The sequence below is a fragment of the Nilaparvata lugens genome, chromosome 2 (genome assembly GCF_014356525.2).
Source record: "Nilaparvata lugens isolate BPH chromosome 2, ASM1435652v1, whole genome shotgun sequence".
In the NCBI taxonomy this organism is placed as follows: domain Eukaryota; kingdom Metazoa; phylum Arthropoda; class Insecta; order Hemiptera; family Delphacidae; genus Nilaparvata; species Nilaparvata lugens.
In genome coordinates, this window is record NC_052505.1 from 91,342,640 (window position 1) to 91,366,757 (window position 24,118).

The window sequence follows — 24,118 nt, forward strand, 5'->3', positions numbered from 1 at the left end:
CGTCGACCAATAGCAAAATGGTAAACGGAACGCCAGCTGTTCTGTGATCACGGACCGCATTTTATAAACTCTTCAACTACGAACGCACGATGTTGTTCCCGACCAAGCCATTGCTCACACTAAAACTGCTGTCATGGTGCGTCTAAATGACACCATCCCCACCCTTCTGCTCCTTCCCTTCTTCGTGTAACGCCCTTCCAAAACAGGAAAGTTCAATATGACTCACCCTCACCATGTATAATGGGTAATGTATTGTAATACTCTAGACTAGGTTTTGCCAATTTATATTTCTCTTTGAAATGTGCTGTCTATACAGTAATGATGGATTATTATAAACTTATGTCCGGTTTCATCAAACGTTGTCAAACATTTGAACAAGGTCGAGCCGAGTATGCTTTACAAGTGTGCACGGGCATTATTGAGCAAGTGCACGAGTTGTGATCTGACCACGTTCTAGGTGGTAATTTGAAAAGTATCAGGCTTAGTGCCGGTTGCTCAAAAGCCGGTTAAATTATTCCACGAAACTAATCAGAGAAGCCATCAAAACGCCCTAACTGATTGGTCTGAGATTGTTATTAATCAGATTGATTGTTAATCAGAAACCCCTCAAAAACGCCCTAACTGATTGTTTCTGAGATTGTTATTAATCAGATTGATTGTTAATCAGAAAACCCATCAAAAACGCCCTAACTGATTGTTTTCTCGTGAAGTTAATCACGGTTAGAATTTAACAGGCTTTTGTGCAACCGGCCTTTGTCTTGATCGAGCTTGGTGAAACCAGGCTTACTGTGACATTATAGAATATATAATTTATTATGACATTGGAGGAAAAACTAGGCTGATCCTGTACTATTTCTCTCCAAAAATTTTGATAGAATGTTTATGTTGTCCAAAAGTTAAGGTTATGTAATCACACACTGCTTCGTCACTTGATTTTTGGCCCAGGAATAATTATTTAAAAATTTTAAATTTTGACGTAATACCCTAAATAAATAAAGAAATGCATCACAATAATTAAAAACTTGAGAAAAATATGCACTTATTTAAAAAATCTGAAACATTTTAAATGTTGAATTTTCAAAATCTACATTTTTTTGAATCCTCAACATGTTTGAATTAGAATATATCTGTGTCTCTTTTAGAGTTATTCTCTCCAACCTTTCTCTCAGAGCTCTTAGTAACTCATTTTTCATCAGTTGTTATCATACGGAATAGTAAATCCACTTCAGTAAGTACTCGAGCCACAATCACTTTAGTAACTTGTTTTTTATCAGTTGCTATCAGACGGAATAGTAAATCCACTTAAGTAATTAGTACACGAGCCACAATCACAATAGTCGTTTACGTGCCGGAAAAACTAATGTAACATTAGATGAATACAATTCGAAACCATTAGAAGATTTGCATGATGCAGGATCTGTGTTATGTTACACTCGCTTACTGATACAGCTTTCCAACCGCTTCACAAACGTAGTAGTAATTGAGTGGTGAGACGAGCGCTTAGTGGGGATTTTCTGTTACATTCAGGAGCTAGACTATGAGTTGAGAAGGCAGGGTGGAGACAACGCCTACGTTGGTCTTAGGCTAGCAAAGCCTCAGGACGAAAACCCCTCTGATCCAGTAAGAAAGCCAAGTAGCAATGGGGATCCTACTACAATAGACCTGCTAAACTTACAGGTCAGTAGAGATGTCTCTCTTCTGTGCTTTCCGATCTTGATGTTAGTGTACGGCCGAAATACCCGGTGTTTCAAAACTAATGACGGGGTTTCAACATTTATTACAGTTTGATCATAGAGAAAATATAGCATAAGATGATATCCCACGGCATAGGGCGTTCATGTTCTAATTCTAAATTCCACTGTTAACAGAAGCCAGTAGTCCTAATAGTTATTATTCAACATGTTACTAGGCTATATTATTTATTACATTAGGCTGTAAGTTTTAACGTAGGAAAAATATACCATAAGAAGATAATATCTATGCCCTATGGCATAGGGCGTTTATATTCTGAATTTCACTGTTAACTAGAGCCAATAATCCCAGTAGTTATTTTTCCTTGAGGCTTTGCAAAGGCTAAAAATAAACTTTTTACTCGTGATATTTTTCAAAGTTTTTTGATTTGTATATCATCAAACTATCAAAGTGAAAAAGTTTTCTCAGGATAACATTTTTTTCTGATCATTAATTTTTGAGATATGAGCGCCTAAAGTTCAAATTTTTGGGACAGAACATTTCAAATTCGGTAAGAGATAAATCCATGAGATTAAGAGGATAGATTCTTCACGGTATTGTTAATCTAGTAAAACAAAAATTCTCTGAAAATATCAATTTTGAAGATGGTTATTCAATTTACTAAAAATAACTTTTAGTCGAGTTATTTTTGGTTATTCTTGGTAAATTGAATAACTTTCTCAAAAATTGATATTCTCAGAAAATTTTTGCTATACTAGATCAACAATACCATGAAGAATCCATCCTCTGAATCTCATGGATTTTGTATCGTACCGAATTTGAAATGTTCTGTCCCAAAAATTCAAACTTCAGTCGCTCAAAAAGTAATGATCGGAAAAAATTTTTTCCTGAGAAAACTTTTTCATTTTGATAGCTTGATGATATATACAAATCGTAAAACTTTGAAAAATATCACAAGTAGAAAGTTTATTTTTAGCCTTTTTACAGCCTTAAGCTATTTTTGACGCTGGTAGTCTCTCATACTTTTGGTAGAGTGTCACTGGAAAGGATATTTTGAATATTCTTTCCAAAGAATGGACATTGATATAATAAAAACTTAGCCATCACAATAACTTACAAACTAACAAAACTTAGCCAAAACAATATTATCTACGTCTTTTTATTTTTATGGCTACTTTTGAATATAAATAAAATAATTATAAATCTGAGAATCATTTTAAAATTATTTCGATGTTTCGGCTACTAATGCCATTATCAAGCCTTGATTGATAAGTCTTTAAATTAATCGAAATAATTTAAAAAGGTACTCAGATTTATATTTTATTTACAATATTATCTTGTTACATTCTTTTTTTCTTATGGACAGTTCAATAATTATTATTTCAGGTTATATTATGTATATTCATCTAAAATGTATTTTAAGCTATTAATGAAATACATTAGTGTATAAGCCAGTATAATATATTGTAATCTGCATGAATAATGCACTCAATCAATCAGTCAATATTGTGCCGTTACTACACTCTCACCTCAACAAAACAGTAATAACAGACAGTTATTACTGTCTGATTATTACTTACTGACAATTATTACCTGTATTACAGGTGAGAGTGTAGGAACGGCCCAATATTGACTGATTGAGTGCTTATTCATGCAGATTACAATATATACTGGCTTATACACTAATGTGTGTATTTGATTAATAGCTAAAAATTCATTTTAGATGAATATACATAATATAACTGAAATAATAATTATTGAACTATCCATAAGAAAAAAAGAATATAACAAGATTATATTGTAAATGAGAATATAAATCTGAGATTTTTTAAAATTATTTAAACTTTTAATATCGGCTCGAGTAAGAAAAATCGGCTTGAAATTTGGAACATAAATTACCTATACCATGTGATATCTAGTTATGCTATATTTTCTTTATGATTTGATGTAGTAACTATTCTAACCTGTTATTCATTGACGTGGTTAACTGGTAGAGAAGAAATTACTGTCCAAACTTCGCCACGTCATCAAAAATAAAAGTTATTCTATTCTATCAAATTTTGAAACACCCGGTATTGTTTTCAAACTCCATTAAAAAAGTTATCCAATTTTTTTTAAATATGAAAAGTCTTGGTCAATGTATTGTTATGGGGCTAAAATTATTGCATCGCATGTCAACATTGTGTGGGCCAAAAATACACAGTTTGATCCAAACTTGTACTCTTCATTGATAAAATTGGGAAGTATGACATTTTTGAAATTTCGAAAATGTGGAACGTTGAAAGTTGAAAAGTAAGGGGGTTACGTTCCATAAATACACCGCATGTCAATGTTTATATCGTTCACTTCTATGTCCTGAAAATGTACATGACGTTTAATGCTTGTAAGACATAATTCGGCATGTGCAATCAATGTTCTATGTTCATCCATTATTCCGTACTCTAGACGTTTATTCGGGTTTATTTCATGTATTTCAATACTCTGTATATTGTTCAATCCATGGCATTATTGTTGGGGGAGACGTTTGTATGTGTGCTAGAAAATGGAACCTTTGGATGGGGAAGGGATTTTAAAGCGCTTGAATGGAAATTTAGGTGCTCTTGTTTGAAAACCGGGTCATGAAAAAATTATGCTTACATTTATGAGTTTAGCTGAATGTCCTTTTTGCATATAAAAGTCCTACTGAATCAACCAATTCTGTTTGTCATGATAACCTGGTTTATGTGTATGTTCTCGTTAAAGATACCTGAATTCAATTTATTTGCATCGATTTTTATGTATATTTGGATTTGGATGAACCCACTTTTTGCCCTATTTTTGTGTGTTTCAATATTTTGCTGCATGCTCTCAATCTACTTCTTTGTAGGCAATTTGTTTATAGATAAAGTTATTTGCTAAAATTAATGTTTCTGAATGATCAAAATTATCAGTGAACTATCTGTTTTTCATCAAGGCTATCATATTTTTGGCGGCTGAAAACAATGTGCTCTAAATTATAGATTCTTATTTATTTCTTATCAATCGATCAACGTTTTGAGAAGTGTCGTGTTATTTCAGGACACAAAGAATGTGGAGCTTATAATAGACAGGTTACCAACAGTAGGACATGCATGATTGACATGTGTGTACATGCACGACCATAGAGCCACCTCTAATACAAGGCCCCGGTCTAAGATATTGCAACGTCGCAGTGTAGGCCTAGAATCTAAAGGTGCGTACAGATATACGCGCCGCGAACATGAGCAATTCACTTTCAGTCATCTGACTACATCTATATTTTTACAGAAACGGTAAGATACATATATAAAAAGCTTGGCATCAGCTGATTAAGGTGAATGCTCATGTTCGCGGCGCTTATATCTGTACGCACCTTAATACATGATTGGTGAAAACGATCAGCTGGTATTTTTTGAATCTTTTTCACCAATCATGTATTAAGGTGCTTACAGATATACGCGCCGCGAACATGAGGCATGAGCAATTCACTTTAATCAGCTGATGCCAAACTTTTTATATATGTATATTTTCTGTAAAAATACAGATATAGTCAACTGACTGAAAGTGAATTGCTCATGTTCGCGGCGCGTATATCTGTACGCACCTTAGATTCTAGGCCTAGACTGTGACGTTGCAATATCTTAGGCCGGGGCCTTGTATTAGAGGGTCTATGACACGACACATGTTCATCATGCATGTCTTGTCATCAGCGAGAGGCTTCTAAAATTGAATAAATTATAACCAATAACAATAAATAAAACACTGGAAAATTATAAATATAATGATACAAGAATAATTTAACTTTGAGCAGCGAAGAAAAAAAATAAAAACCAAAAATCGAAGATACAAAAACCTGAACTTTTGGTCAAAGCCTTTCGCTGCAATAACACACAATGTATGACGTCATGTGTATCGTGCCGTCATCCTACGTTAGTGGCCAGCCTAACAAATATACATTTGAGGGGGTCAGAATACAAGGGGTCCAAGTGACATTCTTCACTTTTTTGAGTTAGCTACAGTAATCGATAGCTGAATTGGTAAAAATCTAGTGTACAAGAGGTATAAGCGTAAGTCTGATCAGTGCCGACATCTAGTGTAAAATTTCAAACTACATTTCAAACAGCTGTTATTTGATTAAACAAGGGTTCCAAGTGACTTGGATCCCTTGTTTTCAATTTCAATTTCAATTTCAATTATTTTCCTTTACACACATACATAAAATACAAGTAATATTAAATTACAACAAGAATAAACAACTAGCAAAATTAGTACAAAAAAAAAAAAAAAATGTCCGTACAAGATGCTAATTCAGAATATGGTGTAAAGGGGTGGATTGAAGCTCTTCCAACTATGGTTACCATGTACTAGGAAGGCTTTCAATCCTTGAGAGGGAAAATAAAGGATTAGGAAAAAAGGTGAGGTGGGATGATAGGATAGTTGTTTACAGTTCAACTGTTGCTCGTATCCATTAAATCAAATTTAACCTTGATCAAGCCATGTCACCAAGCAAAAGATACCCCAAGAACCAATATTAGCGAATCAGATAATATTGCAATGAGGTCATTAATCATTGTTGAATTGCTGGTAAATTTAATAGATTTATGTGTAGCTAGACAATAGAGTTTTGTTTGGTAATTAAGGAATACAAGTGATACTTCTTATCACTATTTAGCTGATAATTGAGGAAGGAGAGCAATTTGAGACATGAAACTGTACGTTTGATTGGTAAAAGTACACTGAATGGTTATAGGAACAGGGGAATATCATTTCTATATTCATTTCATGAATGAAGAATTAATTAATGGTTGTAAGTAAACTTTAGGCTCAATTTTCTGAAAACTCACAATATGTCACTTGGACCCCTTGTATTCTAACCCCTTCTTTTATTTCAACTGAATAATAATCTCCAGCAAGTAACAGTCTCTGACGATGAAATATTAGACGGGGATCCGGTCTCACAAGGTGTCAAACTATTAAACGATAAACCGAAAAACTTCAATAAATAACAACCAAAAGTTTTAAAAATTGATCAAAAGTAGACAACAGGACTAAAAAATCACACTGTATAACAAGTAGCAAGTTATTGAATTGCCAAACTTTTTATTTATTTTAATAAAATTTATTCTGATCAATTTCGGGGAGCGGTTTGACTCAGTGGTCGCGCTGATATGCTATCGCTTAGTTATAAGTTAAGAATCATGCGCCTGCAACTCCTGTTGGAAGGGTGACCGTGACCGCTTGAGTCAACTCCTCTGAATATGAATCATGAGCTGTAAAAATCTCCCTTGTGGTTCGGAACCCACCTAAAACTGTAGGTCCATTCATCTCTCATTATTATCTGCCTCATTGCACAAGCCTAGAGCTATGTGAACATCATTCTTATAGTGAGATGTTATAATGGCAGTATTTGATTAGCAGTTGTATTGCTATCCTTGTCTATCATTCAACAAAGCGGATAGCGCTATCTGTTACTCGCTTTGCTCTGTGGCCAGATCGTCTTTTAGATATGTAGAATTAATAATTAATTTACAAAAAATAATAATTTAATTTTATAATTAATTTTCATCTTAATTTGAAAATACATTATGAAATTATTTTAAAATATAATTTCTTGCTTAATGAAAATAATAATTGATTACTTTAAGCGAGAATGAACAGTTAATATTACATAATTATTAAACCTGTATCAGCTACCGTCAGTAGCTGACGTATACAAGGCATTGACAAGACAGAGGATCGGCAACGTTTTTCTCCTATCTTTCTCCACTGTCATTATAACGTGGGCCTCACTGTAGCAAACATTATATTTTCTTGTACTTTCAAGTGATTTTTTTTTAAGTATACCGTATGTATAGTGTTTTTGTGTATTATTTGAGGCGATAATTAATTTGAATGTTGGAATTATAGACGTTCTGGAAAACAGTTGTTGAGTATTTGGTGTGATATGTGTTGCAGGAAGGTTGTGAAGAGCTAGAGACTGAAGTGTGCGGGGGCGGTGGAGGCGGCGGTGGCCAGAGCCGCAACTTCACGCTGTCACCGGAGACAACGACTGCGACTCCAACTGCGACAGCGAAGCCTCATCACTACTGGCGGCGGTCGCAGCAGCCGCCTCCGACCCGACACCTGCCGCCCCCACCATGCCCGTGCTCGAGGACGGTCTGTCGTCCGGGCACACGTCCGACACCGACAACAACAACCCGACCGTGCTGCTGATGAAGCGACAAATCACGGAGATCGAGCGGGAGATTGTGGAGCGTACCAACCGCCAGAACGGGGGCAGCAAGATGGTGAACGGTGGCGGGGGCGGGACAGGTGGAGGCGGCAAGATGGTGAACGGAGGCGGTGGAGGCGGGAAGTCTAGTTCGGGTGATGAGGAACCGCCCAAGAAGAGCGCATTCGCGGCTATCATTGATCCCGCCGATATCGATTTGGAATCGTTGGATCCGCTTAGTGAGTTATTTCCTTCTATCTTACAAGCGACCAAGTTGAATATGATTTTACACATTCAAGACAAGATGTAAATTGATAAAAATTATAAGAAATATGTACAGGGAACCTCGATATAGTTAGAATCGTTGTATCCACTCAATGATTTATTTTGTTTTCTACCCTACAAGCGACCGTGTTCAATACGATTCAACACCTAATGCTAATTGATATTAGCATAGCATTAGCATTTTTGACGAGCTTATACATTGTAAAAAATGTCTGGCAGAATAAAGAATTTGAATTTGAATTTATTAATGATTAAAATATGTAATTAATTATTTTCCAATAGTCTAACACATTTCAAAGTGCGATATTAAAATACTAAAAACTTTTTTTACCAACAAGGGGGCCACTAACGACAGAACAAGTGTGTCAAGCAAGTGAACTGACATGTCTTGAAACGAAAAAGACATTCATGCGAAATTTTTCGAACGAAAAACAGCTGCTTGACAGCGCTTCCAACCTAAAATATACAACACCAATTAAAATTAATAAACCCCTGGAAGATTACAATATCTAACAATACAAAACATATTTAACTTTGAATAATATTATAGTAGCAAAGATAAAAACATATTTGAAACCCTTTGCTGATGACCCAACAAGTATGACGAACAACTTGTGTTACACATGTTCAACACACCTGTCATACTACTAGATTGTGGTACCCAATATTACTACTTTATCAATTTAATTTCCTTACTACAACATTTTATTTAATTGAATTTCTTTCACACTCATTCATAAATCTCAGAATAACAAAGAAAGACTGAAAAATTATCAGTGAAATTCAGTGGTATCGTAAAATCTTGATGATCGTAGAAATGTGAAGCTTGATGTTATATTCCGTGGAAACCTCAGCACGGGGCTCTATGGCCAATGTTATTTCAATATAACAATGGAATACTGTTGGCGTTCGTTCTTATGCTGATTCTATAAAAAAGGCCTACGCTCTCTTTTTCGTTTTTTCTCTCACACAATTAGCTCACAGGCTCTCTGGGTTATGTAGAATCTGGCAGCTCTGTACTCCAGAAGAGCAATGTAGCAAACTTGCTGCCAAGTCAATCATTCAAGTGTAGTAAGTTATAGTTTTTTGGTAGTATGTCATACATGACATCAAAACTTATTCAATTTTTGAGATATTATTTTGTGAATTGGATAGGTTTTGATGTCATGTATGACAGTAGCCTATGTGATATCTAATTCATGATTCTGGTCGAATAGTATAGGCCTATGTATATGCCATAAAAAATAATATTGCTAAATTCAATTTGGTTTCATCACATATTGAATGCTGTTACAGCTAATTCATATTACTTTGTATTGCATTAATTCAGGTGGTGTCTGCGACCGTACACCACCTCCGCCGCCAGCACCCGCCCCTCACCGCCGCCTGAGCCTGGACACACCGCCCCAGGCTGCTACCCCCTCTGCCCCCAGTGTGGAGGCGGCACTCAAGGATATCCGCCTCACGCTGCAGCGCACCAAGACACTGCCCCTTCGCTCGCCGCCCAGCCAGACACCGCCCCTCCAACTCAACACCAGTCCCATATGGATTCCAAGGTCAGTTTATGAAAGATGAAATTATATTCTTCTTTTCCTTTTCTTCATCTTCTTTTTCTTCTACTCCTTCTTTTTCTTCTTCTCCTTCTCCTACCTCTTCCTCTTCCTATTCTTTTCCCTCTTCTCTTCTTTTTCATGATTGGGAATCTGCCGATTACGCCCAGCGGTCAGAATGTGTTTAGCCACTCACATATTGAACGTAACAAAGTGAACGTCCGTGACGTCATCACAAGTGACGTCATTTCGCTATCACTAGCAGCCGACATCACGTTTCCCAACTGAAGGAGCGAAATTCAAATTCACTCCAGTATCCTAAGTAAGCTTCAAGCAAAACACTACTGGATTATTTATTTATTTATTTATTCGTTGATATAATTACAAATCATATGAATATGATCGGGATAGAACAACAGGCATAGCCCAAAACTATTCTGTTCCCAAATTTTGAAAATAATGAAATGTCCGAAAAAATAGGTTATGTTCTTACTGAGGAAATTTAAAGTTCAAAGTTCTGTCCAAGAATATATATTAGCTAGAAATTTTGAATTTACAATGATTAAAATACCAAATCATAGTCGAATTTTGCACTTAATATCACCGCATTATGACTACATATTAGCCCAGTTGATTAGATACAGATTTATTTTCTATAATTCCATTGATATTAAAAGATTGGGCTAGAACCATGATTCATTAATCATTCATTCAGATTGATCAATCATTCATTAAGATAAGTCATCTTTGATCTCTGTCAAATTGGTTCTAGCAAAAACATCGTCTCAGTCATTCATCATAATGTTTTGACTTCTCATTTCTGAATTTGTTTAAATGACAAAGACTGTTGTAGAAATGACAATGTGGATGATAGATATATAATTCTTGAAAACTTAAAACCTTCAAACACTAATAACTTTGACCTCTGTAACTCAGCATAGCAAACATATCACTACTGTTCTTATTCTCACTCATGGTGACAGACTGAAAGGGTAAATATGTGCTAATTATCAAAAAGTTGATGGGGTTGTGTGGTTTTGACTAAGTGGGGGATTCCCGGTCATTAACCGGTTCAACATACTGTCAGAGCTGGTATTCATGATTTTAAATTTCGAGATAAATCAATGGAACACTTTCAGAGTCAAATAGGAAGGAATGGTCGTTATAAAGCAGATGGTTATCGGAAAGTATAATTATATACTGTTATAATTTCAACAGAGAGTGAGTGAGAGAGAGTGTAAGCGGGACAAATATAATGTTAGTAGCAGTAATGACGTCTCTACGTAAACAGTGTAAGTGTGTATGGGTGCCATGTATCACTCCCATTTGACCTCTGGGCGCAATCCGTGTATGTCCGAAAAATATAATATGGATTTCAACTCAACATCAGCCCCATTTGGATTCAAAAGTCATTGGATCCGGCAGTGTCTGCCAGTCGTTCAATGGCGTTAATTAAAAGGCTAGAACTTGAGGTTTTTTATAGTTACTGGTCATGCCAATCGAGGCACAAAAAACTGCGAACTGCCCTCTTCTGAATAAAATTTCAATATATATTGCCTTGGAAAAAACCAAATATAGGATGATGTGTGTTACAGATTGAATGATGTGGTATATGTAATTGAAAGTGCACTGAAGGCGTACGCTCACAAAAGCAGTCAGAGAAAAAATCAGATTCAACTCAATTCAATTTGCATGTAGAGGTTAGCAGACATATGGAGACAGGCGGACGTCCGTGTGCGTTGCAACATTTGAACACCTGGGGAGGATTTTCCATCCGACTGTCTGCAGACGTTTGCAAACGTTTGTCTGCTGCTGTGTTTGTTTGCCTAAGTGGATAATGTTGACTGGAGCATGATTAGTGGAGTAATTGCTTATATCAATACTGAAGACGTTCCAAATCAGGTGGATGAGAATTCAAAGGGAACGAACTAGAAATGTGGTAGCCTAATGAAGGAACGGAATAGAGGAAAATATTTGCGGTAAACAAACTATAGTGAGGTCCACGTTATAATGGCAGTGAAGGAAGATACGAGAACAACGTTGTCAAATTGACTCCATTCTGCCACTGAGTGTACACAGCTGTTATTCAATTCATCCCATTAAATTTGATCTGATATTAATTTAAATTCCTTTGATTAAATTATAAATTTCATGTCAAATTAATTAAATTCATCAATAAAATCAATTTTTTCATAATTTGATTCTAAACTTTGATTTTATAACTGAGATCAGATTTACAAACCTGAAATGGCGGCTAATTAAGGCTTCGAAACAACAGCAATTAAGTTATTCGCTAGGTATTCTATTCCAATTTATTTTAAAAATAATAGAAAAATAGAAATCCTATCTATAATAAGATAATTTTAATAGAAATAATTCTGAAATAACCTTTCAATATTATTTATACCGGTACCAGTGTTGTAGGCCTAACCTATTCCGGTAAACTGAAGCATGGAAGAAGTCTAGGATGGTCTCAAAGTTATTAGTTGCAAACTTTTAAAGTTGCATTTCAAGTATAATTTGTGTTTCTCATACGGTAATATCTAAAAATAATTTCATGTATTCAAAAATATATTTAAAATCAATCATACGACTACTCTACATTAGAATTTTGTTATAAATCAAAATAAAACATAGCGGCTGAGTATTGTACAGTCACTGTCAAAAGTGAAATAAAATATTTCTGGCCAACTGACAACATTGCAAAGCTAGAGAGAGATAGTGCTATCTGTTTTGTTGCATGTTAGACAAGGATAACAACACTATTATCAATCATACACTGCCATTATAACGTGGACCTAACTATAGCTATTTCATACATTGTGCTATAATAAACTCATGAATATTAGTATTTTTGTCTTATATAAAACAGTTCTCACTAAAATTTAGCCAATTTGTACTCGTAGTATTCAAGTAACAGTGATTTGAGTAAGTAGTTGTCAGTTGTTGGGTGATTCAAACACTCTTGATCATTGCATTCCAATGTCTGATTTCACCAGTATGTCTGAGACGTTTTTATAACTTCTAGAGGGAAAAATATCTGACTTTTTGTCTCTTATTACAGGCGGAGAGGCCAAACTGGAACGAGTGGCCCCAGTGGTGATGAAGGTAAGTAAATACTCGTCTATGTTAGAATAGACTTGAATAATTTGTACGTTTTTTATTTTATTCCGTAATAATTCCTCATTTAACCTTCCGGTAGTCGCGCCCTACTCAATCACACGAGCATTCGCGTGTTGTATTTTGTACAACATCCAATTTTCCAAGTGTTATGTTCTCAAAACATATTAATTAATTGTATAATTACTTTTCCATTTTCTTGGACTACGCCTATGAACATTTGGATGATTACCATTTCATAGCCCAATAAGGTACATCAAGCAAAGCCATCAATTCTGTGTTATTGGTTCGTTTACAGTCTTTCCCTATCTTATGCACAGTGCGACTTATGCACTGTCGCGACTAAATGACACCTAAAGACTGAATCATTGCTCGGTTGATACTGCAACTCAGTGGAGTGATGGGGGAAAGTTTTGGAATGCATAGGTGACTCATTCACTGACACCACCCCATTCAATAGTTATGTGCATTGTACCTTTTTACAACAGCGCGACTGCCGGAAGGTTAATAGATCAATTTCAATTTTTTGTTTGATTATTGGAAGTGTAAAAGTGAAAATGTAACCATTCTTTTGAAAATGGTTCTGTTTATAGAATTTGGGAGAAGAGCAGTTTTAGGAACTCTTGCTTTGTAACTGGTACTTCATAGTTGAAGAGTGCCTAGTCTAAGTATTCCATGAGTAGAAATAGTATTCTTTGTAAGAAATTTTCTAGAATAACACACGTTTCGCATTCAATGAGAAATTTTAAGTAATGATGTAGTGTTATTATTTGGTTTTGCAACAACTACTGATTTTGAATATTTGGAACCTCAGATCAGCCAGATTTCAAATAGTCTTGTATATAAAATTAGATGAACATAACCTAGAAGGCTATGTGTGATTATGTTTTAAAAGGTTAGGGTGTGATCACAATGAATGCGTATATGTGCAAGTGCACGCTTGGTTATGCTTGTCCAAGTGTGAAGTTGAGAAACAAAATGTGGAAGAGCAATAGGAACACTCACATTGAACGCGTGCATTTGCTAGTTGCGTTAAGTGTGAGCAGCCACATCCAAGTCACAATGGCACTTTCCAGATTTTGTTTTTCGGCTTATGCATGATCTGACGTGCACTTATACAAATACGCATTCAATGAGATTACACTCTAAAAGGAAAGGTTCAGGAGGTTAGGTTTTGGCTTTCAAATGGCAATATGTTAATATTATTCGAAACGTTTTGATAATTGATGATATGGATGGCGATGATACTGTTTCTTTATAATAATTGCATTGTAAAAATATTTGTAAAATATGTCAGTGTTGTGAATAAATTTCAATTTCAATATGATTGATTATCGTTTGAAATGGATGCCGGAGTGTATGTAGAATTTTTAGTGGGGTTTGAAGATTAGAATTTTGCTGGTATATGATTGTTTTTTGAGATGGAAAACCATTATTGCCAAAGATATTGCGAAAGGTACAAGCTTCTGCACATCGAACGCTCCTCAGGGTACAGAAGCTGATCATGAGGGTCATCAACCAGAAGCCTCCACGCTATTCATCAGACCAGCTATTCAATGAGTTTGACGTAATGGATCCAAGACAGCTTTTCTCCAAGGAGATAATATGCAGATTACACAAGAAACCAACAACATTTCAAACCAGAAACCACAACACCAGATACAGGAATCTTCTCATCACTAGTGTTGCAAGGAAGGCACTATACCAGAGACATTTCAATCATTTAGCACAAAAATTATATAATCTACTTCCTGCAAACTTCAACAGATTAATCATCCTAGAAAGTTCAAAACAATAGTACCTACACAATTGGTTGATGAGCAAAGGAATACAGAACACAGAAAACATTATTTCAAACAACAACTAACCATCTAATGACTTACTAAACACTAACTAATTAATAATCCGCACACAAAAAACCAAACAAAACCTATCTGGAACATGGTACGCCATAGTGGAGCAGGCCAATTTCCACACAGAAAAAACTAAACAAGTAGAGGACACTTTTTGTGTAGTTGAGAAGTTGATATTGTGGTAATTATTCATATTGCATTTAAAAGACTAAGAAATTGTCAAAAACCACAGATTTATTGATACACTACTTAGAAAGTCCGGTTTCGGTTATTACACTATTGTCAATCTCTGAGTTTAGTTTATCAGAGATTGACAATGGTGTAATAACCGAAACCGGTCTTTCTAAGTAACAATAAATCTGTGGTTTTTGACAATTTCTTAGTATTTTTCATTCAAGTAGAGGACACATTATAAGATTTTTTTGTAACTAACTATTGAATGGTATTGTAATTTATCTAATATTTTGTATAATTGATGTTGTAGTTTTAGTTTTTTTGGGAAATAAGCATTTATTTATTCAATTTTAGATAATTAACACAAATAACGAAAAGTTGAAATACTCGCACATTTGAAAACCAGGTAATATGAATGAATCCTTGAATGTTTCAATTGCAGAAGAAGCAGATACCGATCTGGAAACTGACAGACTTCTTGGACAGCAAAGAACTGATGATCATGGCTTCTACGAGGAGAAAGTGGTCAGTCATCCAAACTTCCTACAATTTCTTCTATTTTTCTATAAATGTTAAATTCTGTAATCCATCTATTGATTGTTCCAGTTTCATGTACACTCTTATTGGTGCATACGTCACTTACATGTTTTACAATAATGCAAAGGAATGAGTTACTTCCTTCTTATTGTTGTTGATATATTAAGTGGTTAGAATTTGACCCTTGTATTTTCTCTGTACCCTCTGTTGACCTACCTTTTTCTATGTGTTTTTATTGAGCTACATTGTACGGACTTGGACGAGGCCTGCGGTACTGAAATCAAACATATTCTGGTGGTTTTCTTATGGATTCAAATTTTCCACTATCTTTGTGAGGACAATAGTCTTCATTTATAACTTTATTATGTTCAAAATTTTAAGAAAACTTCGAACTTTCTCCTATGCACAAGAAGGGTTGAAATTTTTCCACTAACATAATCTTAAGTCTGTTTATAATCTTGATTTATTTCTCTTCAATCACTTTATTTCTTTTTTTGAACGTGCATCATGGAGTTTAGTTTTATATTTCTGGACCCAACTTGGTGTATTTTCAATCTTGATGGATTTCTCTTCAATCATTTTATTTCTTTTCTTTGTACTATCATCATGGAATTTAGTTTTATATTTCTGTACCGATCTTGTTGTATTTCCAATCTTGATGGATCTCTCTTCTATCACTTTTTTTTAACGTGCCTTAATGCAGTTAAGTCTGCAACCATGTTAGTGTATTTTACACTACATTGTGTAGTGTAGAAATACACATACCTCGTTCTAAAATACTAGATAAATTGTGATTAATAGTATTTTTTAAAAGTAACAATAAATTGAAAATAACTGGTCTATTCGATGCTCTCCATCCAACATTAGGAAAATAACTATGATTGAAATTAAGAGGAAAACATTATATAAACCTGTGTGCCAGTTGCACAGAAGCCGGTTAAGTTTTAACCGTGACTAATTCCACGAGAACCAATCAGAGAAGGCTACGGCTTCTCTGATTGGCTCTCGTGAAATTAACTACGGTTAAAATTTAACCGGTTTTTGTGCAACCGGGCCTCTATGTTGTAAAAACCAGTGGGTAATCTCTTTGCAACAGTAGGAAAATAATTATAATGTTTATTTATTTATTCATTCATTATGTATTTATTTTTTTACAAAGACGACTCTCTAGAAGTATTTTAAGCCTAGGTGATGATGATGGGATGAATGATAATACAATGAAGGTAGAGTTATGAATGAATAAAAATTATAGGTTATGCTATCCACTTGAATTGATTTGAGTCCAATTTTCAGTCCAGAAATGAATAAACTACAAATTTGGGATTGATTTGATCAAAAACCGAATATAATAGAATGATTACATTCAATAAACTTTCAGAACTTGAAAATATTGAGTTAAAAAAATTTTGAACCAGAAATAAATTTTGATGTAGATACACAGAAGTGTAAAGTAGGAAATAATATAATATGATGTTGTTGGATGTTGTGAACGCACAGGGGTGGAGAAAAGCGAAGACGAGGGGTAGTTCGGGTGTTGTTGTCACCCCCATCAACAACAACAACAACAACAATAACAACAACAGTAACAGTAACGGCACAAGCAAGCCATCACCGACGCAGTCTGTGTCGTCGGGTGGAGGGGGTGGAATAGGGGAGGGTGGTGGAGGTCCCCCCACCACCTCTCTCAGCCCTCACTCCCCCTCCTCGCCTCCCTCTTCCGCCAATGAAACCGCCGCCAACGGAAAGGCGAAAAAGGTGCGGCACTTCCGCATGTCCTCTCTCTCTCTTTCCCGGTTGCACAAAAGCCTGTTAAAATTTAACCTTAATTAATACCACGAAAACCAATCAGAGTAGCCTTCTTTCCAAGACAGCCTTCTCTGATTGGTTCCCATGTATTAAATCATGATGAAAATTTAACAAGCTTTTGTGCAATCGGGCCTCTCTCTCGCATGTCGCCGCATGCGTCCCTCTTTCTCTCAATAATTAATTATTGCATGTACTTGCATCCGTAGAACCTACTAACTTGTCAAATGTTTTATTTCATGAAACGTCTTTTTAAAATGTAACATATAGCTATCATGAATTTATTCTCGTCTCTCTACAGTTGAAATCCCTGTCTTTATAATTCGTTTAAGGCCACCCTCAACGACAGGACAAGTGTGTTGAACATTTGCACAGTACACACATCTTGTCATACAAATTCAATTTTATTAATCCAAAAAACTTTGCAACTGACAATGTCAACCGGTATTGAAAAATACATAAAATAAATAAGATTATAAAAATTGTAAGTATTATTGTTGTGTCATCACAGCTAAAGGTTTCGTTCAAAATTTTTTGAGATCGGGGCTTTTTATTGGAGGAAATCTACAGTTTCAGTGATTATACTCAACACTGAAGAAGAGAACAAACTGTTCTATCCATAAATTATAATCTAAATTCTTACCCATTAAAAAAAGCAATGAGTTGGACAGCCAATAGTAGCTTTTAGTTTTAGTATAAATCACTGTTTACTGTAGGTTTAGTATCAATTACTGTAATGAAATTTGTAACGTGGAACAGCTTGATAAACTACGCTTCCTTCATCTATGTCAATTCACAATCTTCATTAGTTCTACGTACTATAGTATTCGGAGAGTCTATCCATAGTTTATTTTAAAAACAATAGTGACCGCCGTTTAATTTTTGTGATTTTGTGCTCAAAATAACATACTAAATCGATCCCAACCAAAAATTTTATGACAGGTATGTTGGCACTGGACGTGCACTTTAGCCGAAGTTTTTATGTCTTCAAGAGTGTAGACATGAACTTATTGCTCTTTATCTAGATGACTATAACATTATCTTTTTTCCACCTTACAATCCGCGCTTTAAATAGTTTCTAGTGCTTAAGAATCTTAGAGCAATTTATCCTATTTTGAAACACAATATAAAACATTTGGTAGTGATGTATTGACCTGAACCTTTCTTACATCCCAACCTTCTAAAATTCGTTTGGGACTAGTAATCAGCATGATTGAATTTTAAGTTAAAACAGGCTTTTGTGCAACCGTTCACATAATGTTAACTCATAAGATAACAGGTGATCTACGCTCATGCTGTGTTATTGTTTATCAGATTATAACCTTAATTAATCGTGCCGCCACTAATTTATTAAAATGGTTAATTTTTATTCTCTACCTTTTCTTTTTTACGATAGTTTTCTTCTGATAATTACTCATTTGCAGTGAATAATCCAATATAAACCAATTGCTGTAAATACATTAAAATTCTACACGAAGTGCTTCAACATATAGTTGTCATTCATTCATTGATACACTTAGAAATGAAGGTACTAGAAAATTTTCTATTTTTAAAATTTTAGAAATGTTATCTATAGAAATGCATATTTAGACATGCAGTGCTTGTAATAGGTTTTTAATGTTTATGTAATGCATTTTAATTTAAGCCATGTAAACATTTTAGTTCTAAGTTAGGCTATTTTTTTAAAATTTAATTTTTCATATTTATTTACGCAGCTTCTTGAACATGCTTAAATAATTTATTAAGGTTATCAGGCTTTTCTAATGCTTATTAAGATTAGTAAACCGAATTTATTTTAGATAGTGAACTACAGTATATTAATTTACAATGCAAATTCCTCATAATATTCATTACAGTATATTTTATATGAAGCTGAATATTTCACCTATAAAAAATAGAATATGTTTGCATTAATACTTTGCATCTTGGTAGAGTTAGTATCAAGCATGTATTCTTTAACTCAAATTGTAAGTTATCTCCATATTCCATTCTATTATACTCAGATTCTATACATAAAGTATCTAGCAATAGCTTTTTAAAATACTAACCCTTATTTTTATGTGCTTCAACTAGCATTAAAATTACACCTTAATAATATTTTATTCTGTATTTTTTCACAATCTCGTCAATAAGATGAATTTAGTTTTTCTCTTGGCTCAAATATTATGTGCAAAAAAGAATTATTATTAAACGAAAATCCAAATTAAATGCTGTAATTCACCCCGAAGACTTCTGCTACTGCAAATATTGACAAGCTCGGGCTGACAAATAATTTTTGAATAGTATCGCTCATCGAATTTCCATCTAGCTGTTTACCCTGTTGTCAATATTTGCAGTCGCAGAAGTCTTCGGGGTGAATTACAGCATTTAATTTGGATTTTCGTTTAATAATAATAATTCATTCATTAGCATTTGAACAATTGCAATATCTCAGTAATTTCCATCTGTAGAATAATTATTATCTTGAACACTAGAATATTTAAGAATATTATTAGCTTGGCAACATTAGAAGTTGTTCTTGTGTTGCATCTTTACAAATAGTTGATTTAATGATTGCAATTCAATTAATTTCATCAATTTTTTTATATTGAAATATGATTCGAATAATGGATAATAATTAATAGTAAGTAGTTCCAAATATCATGTTATATTAATTTAGTATTAAAGTTATATTATTTTAGTAGAGGAATTAAATCAAATTTATATATTTTAGAACAATCTTGGGAATACAATTTAATAGCATTTGTAAATGATCAATTATGAGGATTTACCATGAATAATAATTCCATAGTCTGATTTTTTAATCAGTGGATTGGCCGTAATGCGCCAATCGCATGGCCCCCTCGTTCCCCAGACTTAACACCGCTGGATTTTTTCTTATGGGGTTTTATAAAAGATATGGTGTATGTACCTCCTTTGCCAGCCACTCTAACTGAACTTATAGCAAGGATTTGCGCTGCTGTTGAGCAAGTTACACCTGAAATGCTAGTGCGAGTCTGGGAAGAAATCGACTAACGATGGGATGTATGTAGGATAACTAACGGAAGTCACATAGAAAATCTTTAGTTTAAGGTAAAAAAACTTGAAGTGTTTTCCTTTAAAACAACACCAAAACCAGCTCTGTACCTTGTTTAATAAGATTTATATAAATTTTCAAAGTTGTAATGTCCTTTTTGAATCACTCGGTATATACCGTGGCTCTTGTGGTATTTTATCAAGATTAAAATCGAACAGGCTTTTGTGCAACCGTTCACATAATGTTAACTCATTTGATAACAGGTGATCTATGCTCATGTTATTGTTTATCAGATTATAACCTTATATTAATCGTGCCGCCACTAATTTATTAAAATGGTTAATTTTTATTTTTTACCATTTCTTTCTTTACGATTGTTTTCTTTTGATAATTACTATTTTGCTAATTTAGACCAATTGCTGTAAATACAGTAAAATTCTACACAAAGTGCTTCAACATAATAATATATAGTTCTCATTCATTCTTTGATAACCTTGAAAATGAAGGTACTAGAGTTTTTTCTGTTTATAAGATTTTAGAAATTTTATGTATATAAATGCTTGAAATAGGTTTTTAATGTTTATGCAATGCGTTTTAACTTGAGCCATGTTCTAGTAAACATTTTAGTTTTATTTTATTTTTTGGAAATTTATTGCTTTAAATTTATCTACGCAGCTCCTAGAACGTGCTTAAATAATTAATTAAGATTATCAGGCTTCTAATGCTTATAAAGATTAGTAAACCGAATTTCATTTAGATAGTGAACTACAGTATATTTTATATGAAGCTGAATATTTCACCTTTAAAAAATATAATATGTTTGCAAACTTAATAATTAGTAACTGATTATTAATAAATACTTCATGGATTCGCATGTTTAATACTTTGCATCTTGGTAGAGTTAGTATCAAGCATGTATTCTTTAATATTCAAATTGTAAGTTATCTATATATTTCATTCTATTATTCTCAGATTCTATAAAGTATCTAGCAATAGCTTTTTAAAATACTAACCCTTATTTTTATGTGCTTCAACTAGCATTAAAATTACACCTTAATAGTATTTTATTCTGAATTTTTCACACTCTCGTCAATAAAATAAATTTGTTTCTTCTCTTGGCTCAAATATTATGTGCAAAAAAGAATTATTATTAAACGAAAATCAAAATTAAATGCTGTAATTCACCCCGAAGACTTCTGCTACTGCAAATATTGACAAGCTCGGGCTGACAAATAATTTTTGAATAGTATCGCTCATCGAATTTCCATCTAGCTGTTTACCCTGTTGTCAATATTTGCAGTCGCAGAAGTCTTCGGGGTGAATGACAGCATTTAATTTGGATTTTCGTTTAATAATAATTATTAATACATTAGCATTTGAATAATTGCAATATCTCAGTAATTTCCATCTGTACAATAATATTATTATCTTGAATATTAGAATATTTAAGAATATTATTAGCTTGGCAACATTAGAAGTTGTTCTTGTGTTGCATCTTTACAAATAGTTGATTTAATGATTGCAATTCTATTGATTTCATTAATTTTTTATATTGAAATATGATTTGAATAATGGATAATAATTAATAGTAGTTCCAAATATCATGTTATATTAATTTAGTATTGTTAAATAGAGGAATTGAGACAAAATTTAGAACAATCCTTGGAATACAATTTAATAGCATTTGTAAATGATAAATTATATCAGAGCTTACCATCAAGTATTCATATATGATAATGCAAAATGGCATTAATCCGTATCAAATTCTATACGGTACTCCATTCAGCGTTTTTTATGTTTATTGAAAAAAATTATCCCTGTCATATGAGACAGCTCCTCTACTCTAGAAATCTATTTTGTTACCATAACTAATTTGCAAACTTATTGTTTTATTACAGGATAAAGAAGGAAGCAAGAAAAAAGGACGTAACAGAGAAGGTAATTGCGTCATTTTCATAATTTTATTTTTATATTTCTTACGGATAAATCTGAGAATAATTGATTCCGATAGGAAACCTTTAGTATCATTCTTTGTTTGGGGTAAAAAAGTATGTCTACTGCATACTCACAATATAACGCTTTGTTAGCTGTCTCATTGATATACTCCCAGTTAAACTCCTTTAGTGCTGGGGTATAGTTGTGACTATGAAGGCCAACTAGTGTATATTAAGCGTTTTATCTGGCACCAACCTAATCAGCCAATCGGAGAGCTTTTTGCTCTGCCGAGACTAAAAACGCTGTCTGAAAACGCCTGAAAAAACGCTTAATATGGTCTGGCCTTTATTCTCTCATTGAATTTGTAACCGCTCACTCTGCAGTGTGATTAAGGCAGGTCACACACCGATTAGTCAAGACAAGACTAGTCACGTTTAGTCACAATACTTCACATTGTTGCTTATGATGCACCTCACTGATTAGACATGACTCCATAAGCAACTATGTGAATATAAATAGAAATGAAAATAAAAATCTCAGTGCCCTAAAAGGTACTTTTATTTCTATTTCTATTATTATTACATTATAAAAATATAAATCTCAGTACCCTAAAAGGTACTTTTATTTGTATTTCTATTATTATTACATTATAAAAATATAAATCTCAGTACCCTAAAAGGTACTTTTATTTCTATTTCTATTATTATTACATTATAAAAATATAAATCTCAGTACCCTAAAAGGTACTTTTATTTCTATTTCTATTATTATTACATTATAAAAATATAAATCTCAGTACCCTAAAAGGTACTTTTATTTTTATTTCTATTTATATTACAAGTAGCTCTATACAGAAAAGAGACAACTATGTGAAGTATTGTGACTAAACGTGATTAGTCTTGTCTTCTATATATTATATGAAAGCGAAATGGCACTCACTGACTGACTAACTCACTCACTCACTCGCAGAACTAAAAATCTACCGGATCAAAAACGTTCAAATTTGGTAGGTATGTTCTAGCCCCCCGGCTAGACGGATAAGGCGAGCGAAGCGAGCCTGACGGCTAGTGACTAATCGTTGTGTGACTAGCCTAATTGTTTTTAACACAACTAATCTCTACAATCTATCCGCAATGCTATGCTCATTAAGGCTGGGCGTACACCGATTAGTCAAGACAAGACATGATCAGACACTTTTAGTCACAATACTTCACATAGTTGCTTATGAAGACATGTCTAATTGCATTGACTAATCAGTGTGTGTTGCTTAGCCTTAGGCTGGGCGTACACCGGTTAGTCAAGACAAGACAAGACATGATCAGACACATTTAGTCACAATACTTCACATAGTTGCTTATGAAGACATGTCTAATTGCAATGACTAATCAGTGTGAGTTGCATCATAAGCAGCTATGTGAAGTATTGTGACTAAATGTGTCTGATAATGTCTTGTCTTGACTAACTGGTGTGCGCCTAGCCTAATGGTATGCTGGACTTGGAATATCTGTTTTTCAAATTGAACACTGTTCAGATATGAAAACTTGACCTTCAGATATGGAACTTGAAAATGTACTTGAACTTAGAAACCTGGGATTTTTGGAAAAATAACTTACATAACACTGATCTTGTAGCAGGCCTCTAAACAGCATGATTTGTAAATAACATAATATATATGTATCAATTACTTATTTTTTGTCCTTGAATATTTTGAAACTGTATACAAGTTTGATAAATTGTTATTGAAACTGTTATAGCTATTTTATCAAAAACTTGACTAAGCTTTGAATCCGAAAACTTTTTCGTCATCATCAAGAAACCAAGTTTTTTTATGAAAATGTGAACGTCTCTTATGCATCATTATAAATGTATTATGTATCCCTCAGAAAAATTAAAAATAGTTCCTATTATAGATTCGCCAATAGAATTATAAATTATTGTTAAATAT

The 24,118-nt window shown here is 33.7% G+C and overlaps 1 protein-coding gene across 1 annotated transcript in view; it reads left to right on the forward strand.

Moving 5' to 3' along the window:
- Nucleotides 1–24,118, forward strand: part of LOC111049176 (protein lin-10-like) — a 106,263-nt gene that overhangs the window by 716 nt on the left and 81,429 nt on the right. Inside the window, 8 exon segments of the mRNA XM_039420256.1 lie at nt 1,528–1,677; nt 7,645–7,732; nt 7,735–8,139; nt 9,516–9,741; nt 12,800–12,843; nt 15,325–15,407; nt 16,917–17,174; nt 22,137–22,176. Of these exon segments, the coding sequence (XP_039276190.1) occupies nt 1,528–1,677; nt 7,645–7,732; nt 7,735–8,139; nt 9,516–9,741; nt 12,800–12,843; nt 15,325–15,407; nt 16,917–17,174; nt 22,137–22,176 (1,294 nt within the window).